This window comes from Prionailurus bengalensis, chromosome A2, assembly GCF_016509475.1.
Source record: "Prionailurus bengalensis isolate Pbe53 chromosome A2, Fcat_Pben_1.1_paternal_pri, whole genome shotgun sequence".
NCBI lineage: Eukaryota > Metazoa > Chordata > Mammalia > Carnivora > Felidae > Prionailurus > Prionailurus bengalensis.
The window spans coordinates 167315782-167342392 of record NC_057348.1 but is presented as its reverse complement, the minus strand read 5'-3'; the positions used below and the strand labels follow the sequence as shown (position 1 = coordinate 167342392).

At 44.3% G+C, this 26611-nt stretch overlaps 1 protein-coding gene across 2 annotated transcripts in view; it reads right to left on the bottom strand.

Moving 5' to 3' along the window:
• The window catches only part of UBE3C (ubiquitin protein ligase E3C), a 120754-nt gene that overhangs the window by 58168 nt on the left and 35975 nt on the right, over positions 1–26611 (bottom strand). Inside the window, exons 7-14 of one of the 2 annotated variants that reach the window (XM_043590036.1) lie at positions 22766–22919; positions 22727–22733; positions 22130–22343; positions 20764–20918; positions 17089–17276; positions 6530–6616; positions 1417–1574; positions 1048–1280 (exon numbers count right to left, since the gene is read on the bottom strand). In XM_043590036.1, the coding sequence (XP_043445971.1) occupies positions 1048–1280; positions 1417–1574; positions 6530–6616; positions 17089–17276; positions 20764–20918; positions 22130–22343; positions 22727–22733; positions 22766–22919 (1196 nt within the window). The remainder of the gene's footprint in view (positions 1–1047; positions 1281–1416; positions 1575–6529; positions 6617–17088; positions 17277–20763; positions 20919–22129; positions 22344–22726; positions 22734–22765; positions 22920–26611) is intronic. The other variant, XM_043590034.1, reaches the window with a different exon arrangement.

Below are 26611 nucleotides of genomic sequence, written 5' to 3'. Positions count from 1 at the left end.
TGGCCAAGAAGAAAGTTCCATTAGCAATATTAATACAAGCTTAGTTGATCATTTTCATTCAATTAACTTCTTTCAATTAAATAGATAGCTTGACAAAAGCAGTGATAAAAGACCTGGAGGGACAGCTGATGATTTGAGCCGCACATTAGTGCGCGAGGGGTCGCGGGTATCAAACGGACTGTAAATCCAGCATTCAATTTGGAAAATGCACTTCTGCTCCCACTCCCTTAATGAGCGATTTTAGCTGACTGGATGTGTTTGCTGCAGAAATTTCATGGCAAGTCAGGCACCCTTTATCTTTTCTTTTTTTCTACCCTCAGTGATACTCGCACTGGTGGGGATTTCCTGCCAGCATTCCAGCCACGGCAACCCGTAACTTCTCTTTGGGCATGGGTAAAAATGAAGATATCCTAAAATAATTTACACGCAACTTACGTTACATTAATGACTTTATCACACCTTTTTTTTTAAATGTTTTTTGTTGTTGTTGTTGTTTTTAATTTTTGAGAGAGAGAGAGAGAGAGTGTGAGCAGGGGAGGGGGCAGAGAGAGGAGACACAGAATCCGAAGCAGGCTCCAGGCTCTGAAGTGTCAGCACAGAGCCCGACGTGGGGCTTGAACTCACGAACCACGAGATCATGATCAGAGCCGAAGTCGGAGGCTTAACCGACTGAGCCACCCAGGTGCCCCTTATGCCACTTTTCTTAATCAATTTCTCAAGAGATTAAAAAAAAAAAAATCTGTAAGAGATCTTTTGGTGAAAAATGAAATGAAAATATTTTGAAATTTTATTTATACTTCATCCAGTCACTAAAAGTACTTAGAGCAACTTATAAATGATGCATGTAACAAGGTAAACGCAAGGTTTTAAAAGAAGGCAAAAGTAAAATGAAAATGAATTTTCTTCATTTAAAAAAGTTTTGCAAATTAAGAACATTGCCGGATGCAAACCTGTCCTTCCGTTCAGGACACGTTTGTACACTGTGTGACCTCCTAAACACACACACACACACACACACACACACACACACACCCGGATATTCTATACCTTAAATAACTGAATCCATCGCTTCTGTTCCATTTGTATACACTGTTGCATTTCAGAATTAGTCGTAACCCCAATACTTTGAAATGCTGTAATATACTCTTCTCGAACTTCTGGCTTGGTTTCTGGATAAGCCAACTTGATGATCCCTAGGCACGCATCTCGAAGGCAGCGAGACAACATGATCAGCTCTTCTAGGGTAAAAGGCATCATTGACGATTGTCTCTGACCTACAACTGAGAAACACAGTTCCATATTCTATCATATTTCTCAACACAGTGAGAGGCTTAAGAGGTTTAAAACTTTTCTATCATCTATGAAAACAGACAGGCAGTGAAGCCAAAAAAAACCCAGATTCCGCAAAACTCTTACCTTCTATGGGGTCCCCAAAGAACTCACTGTCATGTATGGAAATTAGCGAGTGACTGAACAAAGAGCTGAACAGGTAGAAGAGAGGGATGATTCGATTGGAGTCTTCCAAAGACATAGGGGAGCCCCGAGATATCACCTGGAGCAGTGGCACCATCGACCTTGAAATGGGAGCAAAAAGAACCACAATGACTTTAAGGTCAGTTTTCATTTGGGAATGAGTTAAGACAGGCCGTCAGACAAGCATAATCAGGGAAAATAATATTCCCATTAGCAACTGAACTACGTCGAGGGAAGGCAAGTCCTTCTAACAACATGGGTTCGTAAATAACTCAAATTAAAAAGCAGGACACAACCCACCACTCCTTACTAATGTTCCTGCCACCGTGATCAACTGGACGAATCCAGTCACCGAGCGAGCCAGCGGTCCCCAGAGAGAGGTCATAGTAAGTAACGCCACTGTTAAAGACACAGACTTTATTTCTATGTTGAAAACTGTCCCCTTTCTCCCCTCTCTACTTAACAGATTTAACAAAGTACCAAGTTGGTCTCATGAAAAATTTACGCAGTGACTTACATTTGGGAACATTCAAAACGGCCGAGTATGGAACCCTGACCAGAACCTTCAGGAATAAAGGTTCCCCTCTTCTGTGCTGGGCCTTGTTTCCACTCCGCAAGTTCCCTCACCAGCTCCCGTTAGCGCCCCTGCTTGTACCAGGAGGGCTGATCTCAAGTAAGGCCGTCTGCGGGGCGCCCCAGAGTCTCTGTCACGGGTCAGGAGCTGAGAGCTACTACATTTACTTCTGCCACCTGGAACCTGTCCCGTCCTCTCTTGGTCAAATGCGGCCCCTTGTCCTGCTGACCATCCGGTGAACGGAGGGTCACGTGTAAGCACTCCCGCGTCTATCAAGCCCCACGGTCCCCTCAGCGTGTCCTGCCAACCCTGAACAGGCAGGTGTCGTGCGTGATCACCGGCTCATCTTCATCCACGTACGTTTATACTCGAACACTTATTTCCACGAAACCACAGGTGTGAATCAGGTGAACTGTGACCAGGAATAAGGAGCCACAAGTTACCAACCGGTTGCCCACCACTGCCAAGTTACGTGAGAGCCCGAAGCAGAAGGTAAGGCCAGGCAAATGTACTGTTATTCCTAGTGGGGCTCCGGTGAGCTGGCCTGAGCGGCCTGGAGCGTTAGGGTGTCCACGGGGCCCACTTCGGGGGACAGCACCGCCACCAGCAGGGCCGTGAGAACAGGGACCCAGATGTGCAGCGTGAACTCTGCCGTCCCGCAGAAGAAACACAGCCTGCGTGAGCCGTCCTGCTGTGTGTACCCACAGCACTCGACAGCAGCTCGGTGAAGTGATGGATGTAAGGGGTCTGTCCAAAATAAAAATGCAGTGAGGACGTGCCACAAGGGACAGAGTACAAGCATCCTACCTCGTGGCCAAAGCCAGATGGCAAAGAAAGGCTCTTTATGTTAGGATACAAGAGGCGTGGGGGCGCCCTTTGAACCGGCCAGTCCTCCTCCTCCCCAGGGACCCCCCACCCCCCAAACCTAGTCCTGGGCCATTCACACAGTAAAATCGTGCTGATGTACAGCAGGAAGAAGGTTTAACGTCACATGTTTTGTTGTATTAATAAAAATGGATTGCATCTTTTGGTTCCCTTGCAGAGCTCCCCAAGGAACAGATGACAGTGACGGGCAGATGCTGTTTTGGGGGACACGGGACAGGTCGAGTTCAGGGCTACAAGGTGGAGAAGGTATTTCCTGAACCTGGAAGAGTGAGACACCAGCTTCCAGCTGTTAGCCTGTCAGCAGTCCCCGCCCTTAATCGCCACCACCGGTCACGCACGTATGCGCCAGCACACGTAAGATGCTGACACGCGTTCCCTAAAGGAGAGGAGGGCGATTATTCAACATGAGCTGCTTTTTTCTCCTTGACCCCCATAAGGTAAGCAAAAGGAATGAATCATCTTCATTTTAATGACAGAAACTGTGGCTGGCAAGAAGGGTCAGATGTGTGCCTCTGGTCCCCTCCAGCAGACACGTCTCTTGATTCTCCGCTGACCATTCTTTTGGCCGTAAACACTGACTCAGGTATTCCTCTAAAAACAGGTCAATCACAAAGACTTATGTGCAAATAAAAAGTCCATAATTTACGTAATGGAAAAGACACTGGTTCAGAACTTGGAGAGCTGGCTGCCACACGAGCATCGCTGGGGCCACGGGTGACCCCTCCCCTCTGGACACACCCTCTGGACGAGGCTCCCACCCCGGGCTGCAGCAACCACTCCTCCTTGGATCAAGGTTTCTCTGCTACAGAAGTTTCTACTGAATGCTTTCCTGCCTAAAATGAGGTTGGTTTTTTAATATATTTTTTTATGGCTTTGGTGGAAGGTTTATTGTTGTTGTCTTCTTAACAGAAAAGGTAGGGAAGGAGCACCTGGCTGGCTCAGTCGGTAGAGCATGCTAAAGTATTTTTTTAAGTTTATTCATTTTGAGGAGAGCGAGAGGGAGAACATGCACGGGGGAGGGGCAGAAAGGGAGACAGAGAGAGAATCCCAAGCCAGCTTCATGCTGTCAGAGCAGAGCCTGACTTGGGGCTCGATCCCATGAACTATGAGGTCATGACCTGAGCCGAAACTGAGAGGCGCTCAACCAACTGAGCCACCCAGGCCCCTCATCTAAAACGAGTTTTAAGAGCACTACTTAGACTGCTGTCAGTACTACTTACTACTGGTGTCAGTGTGACAAGAATTCATAATGAGAACAGTCCCCACAGAGTTAGAGACAACGAGGCACCACGCCAGCCTCGGGGTCAGAGAAATGACCGCCCAGGCCGTGACCCGGCAAAGCCCCTCCCGCGATGGTAAAGGGATGTCTCACAACAAAGACAAGCCAGCCAGCCACGTGGTCGTTTGGGGTCAGCTGCACCCCAATCACCCAAGAGCCTGTGAGGTCACAGACCCCTGGGCTTCTAACCCAGGCCGGCGAGACTCGGGGGTCACAAAGAAATGTACGTTTTCACACGCTCGTCATGACCCTTAGAACTCAGAGGTCCCAGTGGAAGTCTTGTTATGAAACGATTTCCAAGCTAACTCAATGCCAGTTTCAGGAAAATCAGGTATTTAAATTTTAAATTTTACTCCAATGGTAAATTCAAGAAACTTACAGATTATTAACACAATCCTAGTACGTATCCCATCATAAGTTTCTTGAGGGACTTTAATTCAATATGGAAAATGAAACCCAAATTCTCCAACTGGCTTCTAAGAAATGAGTTTTAAAACTTTTGTGAAATTCACCAACTTATAAAGTAGTATTAGCAGTTTGCTATAATTAATAACACCTCATTTTCCTTCACACCACGACCCCACCTCCTTACAAGCCAGACACTGTGCACCCCAGGCGGCCGTCAGGCACAGCGTGGGCCGGGGCAGGTCGCTAAGCTGAAACACTCGGAGCCCGAAGATCACTTCCTGCCCCATCGATCCCTGATCTTTTGCGCTAAACAAACCTGTCATGTGCCAAGGTCGGCACCGCCGTAAGTGGCTGAAAGGCACCAAAAAACGAAACCAAACACGCATGAAAGCCCCACATTTTTATCTGAGAAGGAAAGGATGTGAAAGAATTTCTCTAGACACTAAGGCATCCAAGGTTCTCTCCCATCTCGGCCGCTCCTCCCTGTTCATGTCACCTCTAGGAGTGTCATCAGCTGCTGCGGGATCATTATAAGCTCCCTCTGCTCACTCCAGATGCAGTAACATTAAACGAAGAAAACCAAGTATGTCACTCAAAGTAAAACTATCAACGAACTGACATCCCCTCTTATTGTAAGACTAGCTTGTACAGATGCCTCGCATACGGTCTCCTGCTGCCCAGGAGCTGACCGGGAGACAAAGGCAGCAAACGTGGTCGTCCTTTCTCTGTGTGTCACCACCTGACACCTCTCAGACCAGCCCGGTGCATGTCTGCATTTTGGGCACCTCATCCTCACTCACCAAAAACTGTTTCAACTTCCTGTGGAAGGGAGGGAGGGAGGGGAAGGGAAGGGAGGGAGGGAGGGGAAGGGAGGGAGGGAGGGAGGGAGGGGAAGGGAAGGGAAAGGGCAGGGTGGGGCGGGGCGAGACAGAGAGAGGCGGGCAATGCCAAGGCAATGCCTTCCAAACTCTCGCCCTGAAGGTGAGACGTGTCTGTCCTTCGTCAGACAGGCCAGACAGGCTGCAGGCCGCTGTAACTGCCAGCACAGTGAGCTGCATTCTGGAAGTGCAGTCTCTGGTTGCCTGAGCCACACGCTTCATTTTCGCTGTTACGGCAGAGAGGGGTTGGCAGAGAGGGGTTAGCGCGGACTCCTGATGGAGGAGAGATTCGATGGGACGCTAGGCTACGTCAGCTCCCCATGAAGGATGTGTGAACATTAAATTCTCTGCTTAGTACACATCCAATTAAAATGTGTATATTAAAGATTCTAGAACTTAAGTTACATGCCGATTCATATAAGAAAAATCATGGGGGAGGGGAAGGAAAAAAAGAAGTTAGGGAGGGAGGGAGCCAAACCATAAGAGACTCTTAAAAACTGAGGATAAACTGAGGGTTGATGGGGGGTGGGAGGGAGGGGAGGGTGGGTGATGGGCATTGAGGAGGGCACCTGTTGGGACGAGCACTGGGTGTTGTATGGAAACCAATCTGACAATAAATTTCATATTAAAAAAAAAGAAAGAAAAACCTAATTACACAAACAAAAGTTTCAAAAAGCAACTTCTATAATATTTTACGTTTTAATGTCTGTAATGGTGTTAAATTTGCTTCAGCTCTATATTTTCACTATCGAAAATACATGAGAGTCACATGGAGCAAAGAAATATCAAGCCTGTGGTTGAAAAAAAATGACTAGGATTTTAAAAACAAATGTACTTTCAAATAAAGCCATCCGCTTAATATACACAGATAACTGTAAATTAGGCATTATTTTTTTTATAAAATTGAGACCATCTAGAATTTTTCTTACATAAAATAGTACTTTAAAATACCATCTTACAATATCTTTATTAGGTCACGACTTCCCACGTGCTTCAAGTTAAGCTCAATTTGTAAGTCCACGCAGCACATACCCTGTGATCGTCCGTGTTGTCATAGAAGATATGAGAAACCACAGGTGTCTCAGAAACCTGGCATTAAAGGCTAAACTGTAGAGAAGCCTAAAAAGGAACGGGGGTAAAAAAGTGAGAATTAAGTGCATATTCATTCAATATATGTCTTCAAAATTAAAGAAAGCTAAAAACGAAAGATAAATGTACAATTCAGAAAATGTCTGTATTAACCCACAAACAGCATGCTTCCCACCCCAGGCTGCTTGCTGAGTGTGACCGGGAGTCACTGGTGAGTCCCAGACGCCGTCGGTCCACGTGCATGCTCCAGAGCAACGGTCCTGCACCCAGAGAAGGACACGGCTGCTTCAGAGCAAATACCATGTGTTACTAACGTATATTTAACATTTTGAAACCGCTGCCTCGTTTTAAGTCATCATTCTTGAAACAAACATATAAATACGTGCTTTTTAACGTTAACTAACGTGTCAAAATTCAAATGGGGCGCCTGGGTGGCTCCGTCGGTTAAGCATCAGACTTGATTTCGGCTCAAGTCATGATCTGACGGTTTGTGGGATCGAGCCCCACATGGGGCTCTCCCTCTCTGCCTTTCCCCTGCATGTGCGCACGCGCACACACACTCTCAAAACAAGTAAACAAACAAAAATAAATAAAAGTATATTTTAAGGGTTTTTAAAAACCCTCCCGTATAATATCGACTTGATCAAAAAGCCTAAAAACCTTTGGGGATAAAGGCAGAGGCTTACCGAACTCTAACTCCATGGTGCACAGTGCCTGTGTGTAACAGGACATACTTGCTCATCACAGTGTTGTAACCAGAAAAAAACTTGCATGAAACGGTTTTAGAAGTGTAGGAGTCAAAAACTGAATTTCAAACTTGTGGAATTAAATGGCAGTAGAAACGGTTTGGGATAGTAGGAAAACAGGGTTTTAAGAAAGGAATGTCACCCTATTTAGGATCATCTTAGAACAAGAAAGTACAAGGGCAAAAACAAAGGCGGTTTTTGCAGAACCAAGGAACATAAACGTGGTCAGCGGCATAAGAGGACACGTTAGGGAGGATTCTGGAAGGAGAACGTGCAGATGAAGCTCCTAGGAGAGCAGAACCCCACGTTTCAAGTGCCTGCGGACCAAGCACCAGTCCTACACCCGCTGGGTGGGGTGCCAAAGCTGACACTGAGTCACCTCCGAGCCGGAATCCGACCCCAATTTGACAGGCCGGCTCGCGGCAGGAACCAGTGCCAGACTCCGGAGCCACAGAGGGCCCTTCGGTCTCCTCAGGGGTGTGGCCACAAGCCCCAGCGGCCCCGAGACCACTTCCACTTCTCCTCATAAGAAACGACCACGAACAATGAGGGGCGCCTGGGGGGGGGGGCTGTCGGTTAAGCGTCCGACTCTTGATTTCAGCTCAGGTCATGATCCCACGATTCGTGAGATCGAGCCCCAGGTCGGGCTCTGCGCCAATGAAGACAGCTCTCTCTCCGGGTGCTCCCTCCCCCCCCGCCCCTCCCTGGCTCATTCTCTCTCTCTCTCAAAACAGATAAATAAGCTTAAAAAAATAGTGCCTGCTCTGAGATACTTAAAATGCTTACCACACACCTAACACGCGAAGAGCGTTAAATGTTGACTTTCCTGCCTTTACGGACTTTCACAGACCATGAAGGACGTGCAAACAACCACATGTAAAACGAAGAGAGAAAAAAGCGACAAAAAACCCAAACTTGCGGCATAGAAGGATTCTAGAAGGTCATATTTGCTCGCCTTGTTAGTTCTTTCAAAAACACATTATCCAGTGTAATTTTACTGATAGCAACAAGATTACTTAAAATCATGTTAAATATAAATACTGAAACTCAAGCACATCAGAAATGTGAGAGATTCCGTATTTTCTTTTTTTTTTATTTAAAAAAAAATTTTTTTTTTCTCAACGTTTTTATTTATTTTTGGGACAGAGAGAGACAGAGCATGAACGGGGGAGGGGAAGAGAGAGAGGGAGACACAGAATCGGAAACAGGCTCCAGGCTCTGAGCCATCAGCCCAGAGCCCAACGCGGGGCTCGAACTCCCGGACCGCGAGATCGTGACCTGGCTGAAGTCGGACGCTTAACCGACTGCGCCACCCAGGCGCCCGAGATTCCGTATTTTCATCTCGTGTCTCCTTTGCTCTTCTCTCTTAAGAGCAACACGACGACACAGCCAAAGAGCACTGGCGACATTTCCTGCTATCTTCCCACAGACACCCAGACTTAACACCCTGGGACAGATCTCCAGATGCGAGGTGTGCACACGCAAGCAGAAAGGCATCTCCCAGCACACCGTCTGACAGCGCAGTCCCCCTTACGACTATCATTACCAACTTTCCACATAAAGATCTATGCTTCTGAAACACCATTTTAATGGCCACATAGCAAACGTGGTATTTCAGATTTAACTTTGAAAGAACTGCATTGCCTAAATTAATCAGTAGGCAAAAATAAAACAGATTATTAAACATGTTTATAAATCACAGAGGTGCCTGGGTGGCTCAGTCAGTCAGGCGTCTGACTCTTGATTTCAGCTCAGGGCATGATCTCATGGTTGTGAGGGCTCCTCGCTGACAGTGAGAAGCCTGCCTGGGATTCCCCCGCCCTGCTCACACCCTCTCGCGCTCTCTCAAAATAAATAAATAAACATTTTACAGAAACATTTTTATAAATCACTGAAGGTTATTTAGTTTGGGGCTTTACTGCTAAAAGGTAAGGAAGTAACATGTTCTTTATGTAAACTGGGATATATTCCAAATTACCCATGAAGTTTTACTTAGCTGAGATAAACCTACGAGTTAATTAGTAAAGGGCAACATTTTCAACCCAGGTCATAAATTCAGGCCTGTTGTCTGCAGGACTATTAAGTTATTAAAGAGGACACGGTGGGGGACACCAGCTCACACACAGGCAGGAAAGGCATTCTCAGACACCTCCTCCACACATAAAGGTGTCACAGGTAAAAGAAATATGACAAGTCACCACCCAGAGTCCGTTCGCCTCTTGTAGACACAGGTAGTGTCTTTTCCTGCTGAAAGTATCACATTATTGACAAGAGTAGTATTAAAATACATACGTAACGTTTCACCCCCGAGAAAATGTAAGACTGAAAATAAATTCTAAATTTCCTTAATTATTATAAAAGTTTTAAGGCGTATTTCAGTTTGAGGCAACTTGCCAAAAAATTTTTCTTCACAAACTGAAAACTCAGAATCAAGAGAAGCTTCAGGCACGCAGCTCTATTAACGTTCCAGTGCTAAGACCACACAGGTTTACACAGACCATTCCCCTCTTCCTGACGACTGCTTTTATTTAAAATTGAACAGACCGAACTTTCCCTCATACTACAGTCTCATTAAAATGGGGGAAGGGGCGCCTGGGTGGCTCAGTCGAATGAGCATCCGACTTCAGCTCAGGTCATGATCTCGCGGTTCATGGGTTCGAGCCCCGCGTCGGGCTCTGCGCTGACACCTTAGAGCCTGGAGCCTCCTTCTGCTTCTGTGTCTCCCTCTCTCTCTGCCCCTAACCCACTCACGCTCCGTCTCTATCAAAAAATGGATAAACGTTAAAAAAACATTTTTTTTTAAAGATGGGGGAAAACACGGGCGCCTGGGTGGCTCGGTCGGTTAAGCGTCCGACCGAGCCTGCTTCAGATTCTGTGTCTCCTTCTCTCTGCCCCTCCTCTGTTCCTGCTCTATCTCTCTCTCAAAAATAAACAAACATCAATAAAGAAAATAAAATAAAATAAAATAAAATAAAATAAAATAAAATAAAATAAAATAAAACAAAACTGGGAAAACAGCATTAATGACCTTCAGTGCTTTCCTTATCATTCCTTAACACCACTCTTAAAAAACACACTCAAGAAGATCAACACAGCCTTCATGTGTGCTTTTGCCCAGTTGACTTGTATTTCCTGTGAATCAATTATCACTCATAAAAATCTAGAAAATTCTTAGAAAAAACTCACTCACTGCTAAATTTGACCAAATCAACACCACTTTATTAACTAGATGTGTCTAACAATAACTACTATCAATTTCTTTATAATCTATACATGACTTCAAAATAGATTTAATAATAAAATCATTATGTGCTGAAATGTTTAGAAGCTCACAAATCTTATTTGACTTTCACAACAGAAAATTTTAACATGAATCAGTAGCAAATTAAATGTATTGATCATACAGAAAATATCACTGATAATAAAAGCAAGCATGAAGTCACAGGCAAAAAATAAATTTTTTCTCTGTAGGGAGATAACCTCAGTATTTTCAAAAGAAATGATAAAAATGTATTTACAAAAACAAGAACAGCATAATCTGAACTATAAAATAGAACACAAATCTGTTATTTTTTTCCACTGAAGTCATGTGCAGAATCATTCTATTTCAAATTATTACATATATGAGCTTATGAATCAGAGCTAAGGAGTGCGTTATCACACTCAGAAAACTGATGAGGCAACAGCCATGCGTTTTCAGAGCACACAATTAGCTACATCACAACCATTAATAACATAAGACACAATTAAGCTGGCTCATTCTATTAGTTTTTCTTAGAAAAATCAAGCACAGGGGCACCTGGGGGGCTCAGTCAGTGGAGCATCCGACTTCAGCTCAGGTCATGATCTCACAGTTCATGAATTTGAGCCACACATCGGGCTTTGTGCTGACAGCTCAGAGCCTGGAGCCTGCTTCCGATTCTGTGTCTCCTCCCTCTCTCTGCCCCTCCTCCTTGCTTGTGCTCTCTCAAAAATAAATAAAATGTTAAAAAAAAATTTATATATATATATAAAAAAGAAAGAAAGAAAAATCAAGCACATGTTGCAATAAAATTGATCTGGGAGGCCTTAGGATTTGAGGTCTTTACAAGAAAACCACAGGCAAATTATAATATCAACCTTTGTGATCTCTAAGGCATTATCTTTAAAACTTCATTTCAAAGGTTTTAGAAATCCATGGAACAGGAGAGCTAAGCCCCAAGAACTAGCCCGTCTGCATACCCGGACTGTAAGCCCACCTCCTGACATCAGTACTTTACCAGAAGTATCGACCCTAAAATGAAAATTTCACTGCAAGCTGGAGTTACAGGTGACATCTCACTAAATAACTCAGGAAGGCTTCTTTTTTTAAAAAAAGGTTTATTTTATTCATTTTGAGAGAGACAGAGACAGCATGGGGGGGGGGCAGAGAGAGAGAGGGAGAAAGAGAGAGGGAGAAAGAGAATCTGAAGCGGGCTCTGGACTGTCAGCGCAGAGCCCGATGTGGGGCTCAAACTCACGAACTGTAAGATCACGACCTGAGCCAAAATCAAGAGTCGGACGCCTGACCAACTGAGCCCCCCCAGACGCCCCAAGAAGGCTTCTGACAGATGATCACCTTAGCATGAATCTAACAGACAATTCGGCCAGGAAAGATAAGGCACGGAGGGAAGAGGCATTCTGGACAGAGTCCAGCAGGGGCAAAAGACGAGAGGCATGAAACTCGGTGGAGGCGAGGCCACACAAGCATGGTTGGGGCAAAAGCATTTTATAGCTACAAATAAAGTTAGAGAGGTAACCGAACGCTCGATAAGGAAAGGATAACGAACAAATCCATAAACTAAGGAATGTGAGTTTTTCCTGAAAGCAAAGGGGACGCCAGGCGGACACCTGAGCCGGAGAGTAACAGGGTTGTGTCTCTGGCGACACGGGGCACAGAGAATGCAGCGCCCACGCGCCACAGGGACTGAATGCATGTGGGGGATGACCAAGAAAGGAGCGAATCCAAGCCCAAGGCCACAGCAACGCGGTCCAACAGAACTTTCTGCGATGCTGGAAAGGGTCTCTGCCGCGCGATCCGACGCGGTGGCCGCTGGCCAGCCACACGTGACTACTGAGTGCTTGAAGTGTGGCAAGCGGTGGGGCCGAGGAACTGGGTTTGTATTTTTATTTCATCTGAATTGAAGCGAAGCGGCCACATTTTGCTAGTGGCTCCCCAGCGTGAGCCCCAGATTTTGGAGAAAAATGCTCAACTCAATCTGAGGCAGTGTAGAATGCGCTGAGGACAGCCCCCGTTAAGCAGTTCAACAGGAGTCTGGGGTTCCCAAACGTGGCTGAAGCCACTTCTACCACTCAGAGAAGCAAATAAGTAGGACAAAACTGAGGAAGTGAAGAGCAAAAGAAGTGAGTCAAAGAAGTTCAGGAAGCGCTGAAACACAGAGACAAAGAGCCGCCCGCGGAGGAAACGGAGAAAAAGCCCAGCAGCAAAGGAAACTTCCCGAGAAGAGCATCTGCGAAGGTGACGGGTGAAGGAGGTTCAAGAAGAAAGAGGAGGGGCAGACGCCGTGCAGAAGGTCATGGGAGGGGGGGACGCTGGAGGGGCACTGGGGTGTCTCCGCTCGGCGGGGCGAGGCGCGGCCACCGACGGGCAGAAGGGCACCGTCCTCGGCTCAACCCGCAACGCTTCCGAACAACAGAACTCCATTCGATGAAAACACTAACCCACTGCCCACCAAGCCAGGTTCGGAGTCAGCCAGGGTTAGAGCTGGGCGCCGGACACTGGCCGCCCCCAAGTGTCCACTTAATGCTCACTTTGCTGGGCTTACTTCTCTGGATACTGGGAGACTGACTTCTTTCTTTTCCTTCTCACCACACGGCCACTTAGCATTTACTCATATTAAAAAGAGTGAATACATTTTCTTTCTTAAGATTTTATTTTATTTTTAATTTTAATATTTATTTTTGAGAGACAGAGACAGAGACAGAGAGAGAGTGTGAGTGGGGGGAGGGGCAGAGAGAGAGGGAGAAACAGAATCCGAAGCAGGTTCCAGGGTCCGAGCTGTGAGCCCAGAGCCCGACACGAGGCTCGAACTCACGCACTGTGAGATCATGACCTGAGACGAAGTCGGTCGCTCAACCGACTGAGCTACCCAGGCACCCCAAAGATTTTATTTTTAAGTAATCTCTATACCCAACGTGGGGCTTGAACTCACGACCTGGAGATCAGGAGTTGCACACTCCACTGAGTCGGCCAGGCACCGAGAATACATTTTCTTAAGGAAAAACTAGTTTTACATCCAAATATTTATTCGAATTCCCAAGTCCACTGGTAAGATTTACAAATTTTCTCTCATAAAAGTCGGTGGCAAACTCATTTATTATGGCGCTGTTAAAAATTTAAGTAATTCACATGACCTGGAACTCAAAACCGTATCAGAAAGAAATGGCAAAAAGTCCGTGCTGCCCCCGCCTTGGTCCCCAAAGCACAGCCAGACATGTGAATACTCATTTTTGTGAATTTCCTGTGTACGCGTCCAAGACTTTTCATGCAAATACAAAAATACATTTCTCCTTTTTCCACATTTCTGACACAAAAGTAGGTTATTATTTATATTCTGTATCTTCCTTTTTTTCACTTGAACATATACCTTGGAAATCTTACCACATCAATGTAAAAAGGGCTTTCATATTCCTCTAACATCCTGACAATCAGAAGAAAAAGAAAAAAAAGAAAAAGAAGAAAAAAAAAAACCATCCTGACAATCAACATTAAATAGAAATTAAGACTGCAAATCCCAACCTTGAAAATAGGAGGGATTTATACAAGCCTGGGAGGCGCCGAGAGTGAGTTATCGGCCCTGGAATTTACTAATCATCTTTTAAGTACCTTAAAACAACAACAACCCACAAAACCTGAAAGCAGTTAAAATCTACAACAGTTAGAGTAAGCCTATTTGCTTTCATGAGCTAAGAAAAACATTCTAAATACTTAAACCCTAATGTATTTAAACCATAAATAAAATTCCTAGAGTGGTTTCTTAGAGGAAATAGGTGCTGTACTCATAAAAAAGGCTACGTACAAAGCTCCTTTACCCATTAAACACCTTCTGGAAACAGTTCACCAGCGAACCTCAGAGCAGGGCACTGGTGCATTTAACTCCAGTAATCACTGTCCAAAGCAGTGGCCTTTGTGCGACAATAAAAGCGGGCGTCCCAGTTCGGCCGCTATGATCCTCCGAACTCACCTCCGGCTCTAATGCAATCAGCCTACAGAGAGCTAATGACCTAACCGAGGGGAGGCAGTCTCGCTGCCCCCTTACTTCCTCCAGCAGCAATAAACACCGGGGCTAAGACGGCACCTGATTAGCGGGCTGTATTAGTGTTTACAAGGCAGTTTCAGCTGATGATGTGTTCTCTGCATACGGTTCATTTCAAAGAATGCCTTCCTAGCCAAAAGAAGCAGCTCTTTTCATGTTACAGGACAGCATTTTACAAAACCAGAAGAGGATTCTTTAGGGTAACATAAATCATCTGACATGACACAAGAGTTACCAACAACAGACAGCGCCTTTCAGCAGGCCGCTAGATGACACGGGTCCCTTAGCTCCTACCGGGGCCAGTGCGGATTTCTGCCCCATGTGCTCTGTTAAATACTTTTCTGTTAAATTTTCAAGCGACCACTAACCTATCGCTCAAAGTAAAGAAAAATGTTTCCAGATTATAGGCACGCTTACCTAAACACAAATCAGCCACATTTTAATTTGTATGTGTTGTTTTGTACCTTCCAAAAGCTTATTTCAAAGTTTAGAAAAACAAAAATGTCAGAGTGCTGGAGTAAGTTGTCAAGGGCAAGCTGGTAAAAAGTCCTATAGGGAAGCCGAAGAGACATGTAACATACCGGGTCTACAATGCAGGCATGAGTCCAATGGGTTTGTCTGTTTGTTTGTTTGAAATAGACTTTGTTTTATTTTTATTTATTTACTTTTAAACCTTAGGTTCAAATGGTTTATTTATTTATTTTTTTTTTTGTAATATTTATTTTTGAGAAAGAGAGAGAGACAGACAGAAAGTGAGCAGGGGCGGGGCAGAGAGAGGGGGACAGAGGATCCCAAGCAGGCTCTGCGCTGACAGCACAGAGCCCGACATGGGGCTTGAACTCAAGAACCGCAAGATCATGACCTGAGCAAGTCAGACGTTTAACTGACTGAACCACCCAGGTGCCCCTATTTTATTTTATTTTATGTTATTTTATGTTATTTTATTATTTCATTTTATTTCATTTCATTTCAGAGAGAAAGAGAGAGTGCGTGAGCAGGGGAGAGGGGCAGAGGTAGAGCCAGAGAAGCCTAGGTAGGCTCCACACCTGGAGTAGAGCCCGATGTGGGGCCTGATCGATGACCCTGGGGTCATGACCTGAGCTGAAATCAAGAGCAGGACACTCAACTGACTGAGTCACCCAGGGGCCTTGAATCCAATGTCTAAAAAAGGTGGCGAAGACTAAACTCCACTTCCGCTGCCAAGATACTCTAAAAAAACAAGCTTATTTACAGGCCACTTGAAAGCCTCACAGGCCAGGGAAACAGACTCACAAAGGATCAGTTGGTTTAGAGAAGAAAAACAAACTTTCATTTTCCACGAAACGCCTGCACACTTGAATATTCTGTATCATATCTCATCAGAAAGTAGCGGGCAGGGGTGCCTGGGGGGGGGGGCCGGGGGCTCAGTCGGCTGAGCGTCTGACCCTTGATTTCGGCTCAGCTCACGATCTCACGGATCGTGAGTTCAAGCCCCGCATCAGGCTGACAGCGTGTAGCCTGCGTGGGATCCTCTCTCCGTTCTCTCTCTGTCCCTCCCCTGCTTGCTCTCTTTCCCTCTAAACGTTTGGTAGAATTCCCCTAGAAAGCCATCCAGCCCTGGACTCTTGTTTTCCGGGAGGTTTCTGATTACGAATTCAATTTCTTTACTGGTTACAGGTCTGCTCAAAGTTTCTATTTCTTCCTATTTCAGTTTTGATAGTTTATATGTTTCTAAGAATTTGTCCACTTCTTCCAGACTACCCGACTTATTGGCATATAATTGCTCGTAATATTCTCTTATTATTGTTTGTATTTCTGCTGTGTTGGTTGCGATCTCTCCTCTTTCATTCTTGATTTTATTTACTAGGGTCCTTTCCTTCTTCTTTTTGATCAAACTGGCTAATAAGGGTTTATCAATTTTGTCAATTCTTTCAAATAACCAGCTCCTGCTTTCACTGACCTCTTCTACTGTTTTTGTTTTTAATTTCAATAGCATTGATTTCTGGTCTAATCTTTATTATTTCCCGTCTTCTGATGGTTTGGAGTTTTATTTGCTATTCTTTTTTCCAGCTCTTTAAGGTGTAAGGTTTATGTTCTCTAAATAAATAAATAAATAAATAAATAGATAGATAAATAAATAAATAAACAAACTTTAAAAAAACAGCAGATAAGGGGCACCTGGGTGGCTCAGTCGGTTAAGCATCCGACTTTGGCTCAGGTCATGATCTCACGGTTTGTGCGTTCGAGCCCCGCGTGGGGCTCTGTGCTGGCAGCTCGGAGCCTGGAGCCTGCTTCAGATTCTGTGTCTCCCTGTCTCTCTGTTCCTCCCCAGCTCACACTCTGTCTGTCTGTCTCTCAAACATAAATAAAGAATAAAAACAACAACAGCACATAAAGCGGACACAGATGAAGCCCGGGGCAAACCACCGGGGGGAGGAAAGCACACTTTGGTGTTCACATGGTGACCGCAGCAGAGACTTGCCTGACTTTGGGCACCGCCATCCGATGCTGCACCATAAGCGTGTGGCCGATGGACGCCATCAGAGCGAAGGCCTCCTCGCTGGCTGAGTCCCGCCAGACCAGGTTTAACAGGGTGTTGGTCTGCTGTTTCGTGTCCAACTTCTTCAGACACTCCTCTGTTATGTAAGGTACGGACAGCCTCCCATCCTCCTAAAACACACCAGATAAACTGCTCTAAGTGAACGACGTGTTATTAGAAATGACCCTCTACGCTCCCAACACACATAACATCTTACTTTACTTCAAGTAAAAGTACGAAAGAGCCATTACCTAAAAGTTACCCACATCACAACGAACATATCAATCTCTCTCCGAATCAAATTCTCCAGAGATCATAGTCACTGTCTATCTTAGGCACTAATTTTGCCCAGCATAACAACACAGGAACGGTAAATGCTCAGTTTTTGCCTACCGATGGGACAATATTTTCAGTACTGACATTTTAAGAAACGTTTATTTCATATTTTTAGACGCCATTGTACTAAGCATACATGTGTGGGAAAATATTCTCATGTGACAGAGCCTCCACTTTATTTTTTTTTTTTTTTAAATTTTTTTTTTTCAACGTTTATTTATTTTTGGGACAGAGAGAGATAGAGCATGAACGGGGGAGGGGCAGAGAGAGACGGAGACACAGAATCAGAAACAGGCTCCAGGCTCTGAGCCATCAGCCCAGAGCCTGATGCGGGGCTCGAACTCACGGACCGTGAGATCGTGACCTGGCTGAAGTCGGACGCTTAACCGACTGCGCCACCCAGGCGCCCCCAGAACCTCCACTTTAAATCATTTAGGAGACCACAGGTTAAGCAAAAATAGGATATCAAAGAATTTATTTTTTTCTATCTTAATTTCTTTAAAGATCTGATTCACCGATTAAAACCTGAACTAAGATGTTACGCATTTACCTATTTGGGGTATTAATCAAAGATATATCCTTGTTTCATAGATGTATGCATATATCCAAGTATATATTAATATGAACATATATACACAACACTGGATATTGTTGACTGCCCTGCTTGGAAACTTAGACTGGTATAATCTATGTAATTTATACTAATCTACCAAATAAAACATTGCTTTAGATAAAAGTAATAAATTCTACCTGCCAACCTCAAATCTGTAAATAACATGCACCTAATGAAAGGAGTTAGAACACTGGTACTATTTAGTAGTGCACACATTTGAAGTAAATTACACACAAAGAACTGAACCAATTACACAGAAACCCAAGAGTCTATAAACAGTGAAGTCTGGGGGCGCCTGGGTGGCTCAGTCAGTTAAGCGTCCGACTTCGGCTCAGGTCATGATGTCATGGTTCATGGGTTTGAGCCCCGCACTGGGCTCTGTGCCGACAGCTCGGAGCCTGGAGCCTGGAGCCTGCTTCGGATTCTGCGTCTCCCTCTCTTTCTGTTCCTCCCCTGCTCTCACTCTATCGCTCTTTCTCTCTCTCAAAAATAAATAAAGATTAAAAAAAAATTTTTTAAAAAAACAGTGAAGTCTGACTCTGGAAAAATCCTATTTGATCAAATTGGATTCTAAATAATTATCATAGGAAAGAAAAGGCAATGTATAAGCAGCCATCAGAAGATGTGACCCAAAAATAAAGATTTTAAGTCAGTCTGTAAGTACCTGGCCTACACCCGGGTCACTGGTTCTGAACCCAAATGTGGACAGGGAAGAAGTGATAATAACCAAGGCCAGGGAAAAATGAAGAGAAAAAGAGTGAAAAAGAAATGGAAGTACAAAGTTATATATCTAATAAAATAGACCTTGAAACCCTTGTGTATTACACAAGAGAAATAAAGTGGAGTAAAATCCCCCCCCCCACCCCGAATGTAGGTAACAAAATCAAGCTGCACTTTTGACATATCATAAAACTGTAACCACGAGCAAGTGAGCTCAGTGTTTTCCGCTTCCTGTGTCTTCATATCCCACTGTCACGTCTGTGTCCCCAGGGAGGAGGGGTTTCCTAACATCCCTCCAGCAGACAGACATAGTCCCATCCTTCACATAGGTACAAATTATATTGTGTATAAACAGCATTTTAATTTCACAGATTCTCTAGAAGGTAATTAAGCATTAAAAAAAATGTCTTCTATGGGGCGCCTGGGTGGCTCAGTCGGTTAAGCGTCCGACTTCAGCTCAGGTCATGATCTCGCGGCTTGTGAGTTCCGAGCCCCCTGTCAGGCTCTGTGCTGACAGCTCGGGAGCCTGGAGCCTGCTTCGGATTCTGTGTCTCCCCCTCTATCTGCCCCGTCCTGCTCATGCTCTGTGTCTCTTTGTCTCTTGATAGTAAATAAATGTTAAAAAAAAAAAATTTTTTTTTAATAAAATAAAATTAAAATAAAAACAAAATTTTTATCTACATTCCAGCTACAGAATCCCACTTTTTCTTTTTTTTACTGTAAGAAAAATTCACATTTTGGTGTGCAGTTCTGAGCTTGGATGGGTGCAGGAGTCCCAGCACCCACCGAAACATTCCGTTCGGCCCCTCTGTAATCAACCAGCCCTTCCCCCAGCCATAAGCTCAGGGCAATGACTAACGTGTGTTCTCGTACTGTTAGGACTGTTTTCATCTCTGCTAACAAAGCTATGCGTGTCCAGAAGGCAGTACTAACAAGCCTTTCACTGACTTCCCCTGGAAAACCCAACCACTGCTCAGTATATTCGTCCTGGGATTCCATTTGGTATTAATCAACAGGAAATTCCCTAACAAAAAAATATAACATTTAATTTAAACCTATTACAGCCATATCTCAAGTTATTTCAATTCTGTAAGAAGAGCAAAAGAGGCCAGCAGCAGATATATCACTGAAGACATAAATTATGTGTATCATGCGAAGCTTTTTATTCCTTGGAAAGACACTGCAGATCATGCTGAGCAAGAAACAGGAGAAAAGGACTTACACTGCATGTGATGACACACTCGCAATTCACTTTCAAATAAATCGTAATGCTTGCCATCCACAAAACTGGCAAAAATTAACAGGAGACGTGACTTGGCGTTCACAAGACAGGGTAAGGGAGAACTTAACCTTTTTCTTCCCCTTGGGGTTGGGCGAAGGGTGGGGGGCAGCGGCTGCCGACGGGCCGGGCTTCTGCGCAGACCATGAAAATGCTCTATCAGAGTGGTGGTGGCTGCACTTAGGTTAATATACTGAGAAATCACTGAACTGCACATCATTTTTTTAAAAGGGTAAATTTTATGGTAAAGTGTATCTCCATAAAGCTGCTATAAAAAAATTCTTAAAAATAAAACAGTGCTTGGTGCACGGTAAATGCCCTTCCGGAAAACTAGGAACTTAACCTTTCAATCCAACAATTTCGGCTCTAGGAAATATCTCCTAAGTAACAAGTTAATGCACAGCATGGCCTCCTTTGCATGAAAACCCCACAAGGACTGGTACGCAGGAGAAGGTGTGGAAGAACTATCCTCACTCCCTAATGGCCGGGACGGTGACCTCGGGAAGGACAGGGCGGCAGTGGAGGGGAAGGGACTTTTTCTGCAGCGGGAAGGTTTTACAAGAATGCTTCAGTGCAGGAGTCACACAGCTAAGAAGAAGGACGGACACAAAGCTACGAGTGACCTGAAAATCAGGGGGAGTGGTCTCCGAGGCAGCCCCTGGGAGCTTACCGGAGCGCTCGGCTGCTTGTCCGCCTCTTCACTCTCGTCCTCCGAGTCGCTGGCCGGGTCCTGACAGCTTGTGCCGGCCGGCGACGCCGGCAGCCGAGACAGCGAGCTCTGGAGCACCCGCAGGTACACCAGCAGTCCTTCCTCAGAGAGGGTCCCTTTGCAAAACAGTCGACGGTAACGTTTTGTTAAAAGCGAGCAAAAAGAAACTAGAAAACTCAGGTATCAGTCTTCTTACGCTCAGAGAGACATTTCTGACCAGAAGGTACTAAAATTCTAGTAATTCAGGTCTAGATGTATGTATTAAAATACATCAGAAAAAGAGGCTGTAATTCCAGAAGAGGCACGTATTAGGAAGTTTGGCGTGAACGGGATAACATCCCTGCGCCCACAGTTCTCCCTCAACTGTTTTTTCATGTTTTTATTTCTTTTTGAGACAGAGAGAGACAGAGTGCGAGCAGGGGAGGGGCAGAGAGAGAGGGAGACACAGAGTCCGAAGCAGGCTCCAGGCTCCGAGCTGTCCAATGCTGGGCTCGAACCCACGAACTGCGAGATCATGACCTGAGCTGAAGTCGGATGCTGAACCGACTGAGCCTCCCAGGCGCCCCAGTTCTCCCTCAACTTTAAAATTCTTTTTAGTCTGTGTGGCCTCGTAACATGTATCTGAATCAGACACTTTTTAAAGACTGTATTTTTTTAAGTTTATTTATTTTTAATTGTTTCTTACTGTTTATTTTTGAGAGAGACAGAGACAGAATGCAAGTGGGTTAGGGGCAGAGAGAGAGGGAGACACAGGCTCCGGGCTCCGAGCTGTCGGCACAGAGCCCGACACGGGGCTCAAACCCACAAGCTGTGAAATCATGACATGAGCCGAAGTCGGACACTCAACCGACTGAGCCACCCAGGTGCCCCTAAGCTTATTTATTTTGAGAGGCAGAGAGGGAGAAAGCGAATCCCAAGCAGGCTGCGCATTGTCAGTGCAGAGGCTGACTTGGGGCTCGAGCCCATGAACTGTGAGATCGTGACCTGGATGCTCGACCAACTGAGCCCCCCAGGAGCCCTTTAAAGATTTTAAAATAATGTCTACAGTCAACATGGGGCTTGAACTCACAACCCCCAGATCGAGAGTCACATGCTCCACCGACGACGCCAGCCAGGCGCCCCTGAATCAGTCTTTCTCCTGTGCCTGGAAATTTTCCCCAGGGACACTGTCCAAGCTACAGACCTTCAGCAAATACGCTCTTCCAGGAAATTCTGCCCCAGAGGCCATCTTGACAACACACACCCACCCCTGGATTCCCTTCGTGTGACTGGTCTGCTAGCACCACATATACGTGAGGTCAGGTAAATCCTACGCTGTATCTCATACCCAGGTAAGTCTCGCCGACAGTGAGGACAAAGAAGAAGAGCCACGGCGCCCCTCCCCCCGTCTCGGGACACCTGCTCTCCGGCGACAACAGTGCACTCAGAAAGGGCTCGTACGGGAAAACAGTCTGCGCGTCTGCTAAGGCCGGAATGATGAAGTGAAAAATCTGATCTGTAAAAGGTGCCACCAAAAACGCCTCGGTGAAGGCTGTAAAAAACTTGTTGCCTGAAAAAGGAAAATGGAAGCTTTCATCAAAACATGTTATTCATAAAATCACTGATGAAAATTAACTTTCCAAATATTCTCTTCTAAATTAAATGAAGCTGGACACCCAAAACCAACTAGGTCGCCGTGAAATTTACTTAACCGATTTTGTGCCTTCCCTACCGAGAAAACTCTGCTGCGTCTTTCGATCTTTCAATAGCTACTCAGAGGCAGGAAAACAACCAGGTCATCAGAATTATAAATTTATGTTAGGGCACAGGCCAAACAGATAGTAATTTTTTTTTAAACTGAGTCACATTAATAAAGTAAAAATTTGACTTTCAAATCTTTATGTAAAATAGCATACTATGTAAAAGTTATCATTAGATACAGAACTTGCGACCTTACAAAATCAATAAATTATTCCATTCTCACCTTGCACCTTCAGGACACGAGTTGTAAGTAAAGTGCAATGGTTTCAGAACATTCTCTAGCAAAATTTTTGCTATAGGAACTCGAGATATATCAGAATATTCAATACTTGATGGAAGCTTGCTGTTAATTAACAAATAGAGAGATCTATAATACCCTAAAAGAAAGGAAAAGCACATATTTAAAATTTGGTACCTTCATCACAAAGAGAGGGGAAAAAGCGTCAATTTTTAAATGCTTTTGATAAATATATGTCCAAATTTAAGTTAATTCTTCAACTTTTTTTTTTTAGAGACGGAGAGGGAGAGAGACAGCATTTGTGCAAGTGGGGGAGGGACAGAGAGAGAGAGGAAGACAGAGAATCTTTTTTTTTTTTTTTTTTTAATATTTTACTTATTTTTCCGAGAGAGCATGAACGGGAGAGGGGCAGACAGAGAGAGACACACAGAATCTGAAACAGGCTCCAGGCTCTCAGCCGTCAGCACAGAGCCTGACGCGGGGCTTGAAATCATGAGCTGTGAGATCATGACCTGAGCTGAAGTCGGACACTTAACCAACTGAGCCACCCAGTGCCCCGGAAGAGACAGAATCTTAAGCAGGGTCCCTGCCCAGCTCGAAGCCTGACCCAAAGCCTGATGCAGGCCTTGATCTCAAAACCATGGGATCATGACCCGAGCCAAAATCAAGAGTCAGACGCTTAACCCACTGAGCCACCCAGCCGCCCCTCAACTTTTTAATAGCTCAGCTATTGGCTCCTTTTTTTTTTTTTTAAAGTTTAACGTTTTTTTAAGTAATCACTACACCCAACATGGGGCTCGAACTCACCCCCAAGATCAAGAGTCACATGCATCACTGACTGAGCCACCTAGGTGCCTCTTGAACTTTTTATTCAGGAAAAAATTAATTACATAAGCAGCTTGAAATGACATATAAACTCCATGTGCCCATCACCCTCCATCAACAATTATCAATTATAGCCCATAACCCACTCCTCCATTCACTGGGAAGCGAATCTAAGATATAATTATTTTAGTATATCATCAAAGGACTTCATTTTTCTTAAAAATACCATTATGACAGGAGAGCCTGGGTGGCTCAGTCAGTTAAGTATCCAACTCGATTTCGGTTCAGGTCATGATCTCACAGTTGTGAGATCAAGCCTTTATCAGGCTCCGTGCTGGGCGTGCAGCCTGCTTGGGATTTTCTGTATCTCCCTCTCTCTCTCTCTCAAAATAAACAAACATTTAAAAGATATCATTACGACAGCTAAAACAAATTAATAGTCATTCCTTGCTATCACAAGTATCTAGTGGGTGTTCAAATCTCCAACTTTCTCATGCTAAAATCTTATTTAACTCGTTTGTTTGAATCAGGATCCAATTAAGGCCCATATATTATGATGGTTTTTATCTGCCTCTCAAGCATCTTCCAAGTATGCAGCTGGTTTTGTGACTTCTGACCCACATGCACTCACAGACTTGAGTACGTTGGTGTTATTTCAATCCATTGCAGTCATTACCTCAATGACTCTCAAATCGTCCTATCTTTGGACAACGGAGTGACCTATGGGAGGGGGGCCCTGAGCTCCGACGTTCGCCAGGAGCACCTCCAGATTCATCTTTCCCCCAGGAACTCTTAAGTTCCTTTTAGAGGAAATGACACCTTTGGAGACCGTAATATGGGCACCAGAGCATTTACGCAGGAGTAACAACTTTTATGACCTTTCTAAACTTCTGATGGGATTTCTGGGTGCAGTAAACATCAACTCTGGTATCACCAATGATCCAAATCATTCAGTCTTTATATGTATTTGTCACTTTTTTATAAAGCAATAGGGACAATCTTCAGGTGTAGATCGTGAACATCTCAATATTGTCCAGACGCATTTGATGGTGCACATTAAAAACACAATCTGGGGTGCCTGGGTGGCTCTGACAGTTAAGCGTATGACTCAGGTCACGATTTCACTGTTGTGAGATCGAGCCCTGCAAAAGTTAGGTTTTTGCATCCAACTTCGCACTGGGTATACAGTCTAAGATTCTCTCTCTCCCTCTCCCTCTCAAAAAATAAAGTAAAATAAATAAAATAAAATAAAATAAAATAAAATAAAATAAAATAAAATCCATTTGCTTGGTTTACTTTATGAAAACAGTCCTACACAGATCTGTACTTGAGTTATGACCTTATGACCATAAACACCGACTACTCCGTACTCTATCTTTAGACTTTTTTTTTTTTTTTTGAAGATTTTAAGTAATCTCTACATTCAACATGAGGCTCGAACTCACAACCACGACATCAAGAGTCACCTGCTCTACCAGCTGAGCCAGCGGGGCCGCCCTCTTTAGAACTACTTTGTAACTACACCCATTTCAAACCTCATATGTTTTGATCACTAGTGAAACAGGGAAGCTTGAAGCTCCTCTGCTATGAAACTGAAAGATCTAAGTGCGTGAAAGAGATTAAGGGGATTAAGAGATACAATTTTCCAGTCATAAAATAAGTCAGTCACAGAGATTTAAAAAAGTACAGCATAGGGAATCTATCAAGAATTTTAAAAAACACCACGTCAAGAAAATTTTTTAAATATTAGAGCATTAGTGTACCAACATCAATCTAAGTAAGTATTGAAGAGATTAACTGACAGCGTGACTAGAGAACCAAGTTCAGCTGCATTTGTTAAAAAGCTTCACGTTAAGTCACAGCTCGTAACGTATAATAGAAACTATAATTAATAAATAATGCCAAAATTTTATAGACTAATACTGTGAGGGAGAATCAGCTGAATGGAAGTAAGAGGTACGAACTTCCAGTTAAATAAAGAAGTCACAGAGGTGAATAGCGGAGCATGGGGAACAGAAATGTCGCGTGGTGACGGCTGGTGATCGCCCTTATCGTGGCGAGCACTGGCGCTTGTTCAGAACTGTTGCACCTGAAACTAACATAACTGTAGGTTAGGTGTAGTTCAGCAATGAAAGAAAAAAAAGTCAGGAAGTAATTTATCAAAACAACCAAGTGCCTTTACAACAGAAGATGCTAGAAGCTACAAGTGGCGGTTTCGGTGCGAGACTTGGCACCATTTTCTAGTTCTCGACACAAAATAATGCAGTCTTAGTTATCTTCTTTATACTTTTAGAAAACAAGAAAACTAAAGATTCTCACTGACTGCTCAGCCTTAAATCAACATGCATAATAATGCATCGACTGGTACAAAGGACCATTTCTAATTACCATTAAGTTGTGTTTTCAAAGATCAAATTGCACAAATTTCAATTACTTTTAGTTGACTCCCTAATTTTTCAACAAATGAAGTAGGGTTTCTTTCTTTCTTTTTAAACCAAACAGTAAGGTTGGGGGGGTGTAAGAACTTAATGTTTACAGTTTTTGTACTGAGGATTCAACTAGCTAGATTTAGCCTAGATTAACCCATCACCTCCAAAAAACAAAAGGAAACTTATTTATGTTTTCATCAATGACTACTGCATTCCAGAATCACCTATAGCTCCTCCTACCACTAAAACCTCTGAAGTCCACACCCTGAAGGGTTTGACCTGTGAGAACACCGGGAACCAGATTTTTAAATGTGTGTTTCACACCCCGCTTCATTTGTCATAAAAGCTTTAGAAACCATGGGTGTTTCATAGTCTTTCTCCGAAACAGAGTCACTGATGTGTCTGCACAAGAATTTCAGACCCAGGTCATTATATGTCACATGACAGGCACGTTCAGAAGGGTGTCGGGGCATAAAAGCTCTCACGCCCGGTCAGTAAGAAAATCCAAACCAACGAAGTATCTTTAGCTCTCCTCCACTGAACTGACATGAAGACAAAGTGTGCTTTTTCCTGAGAC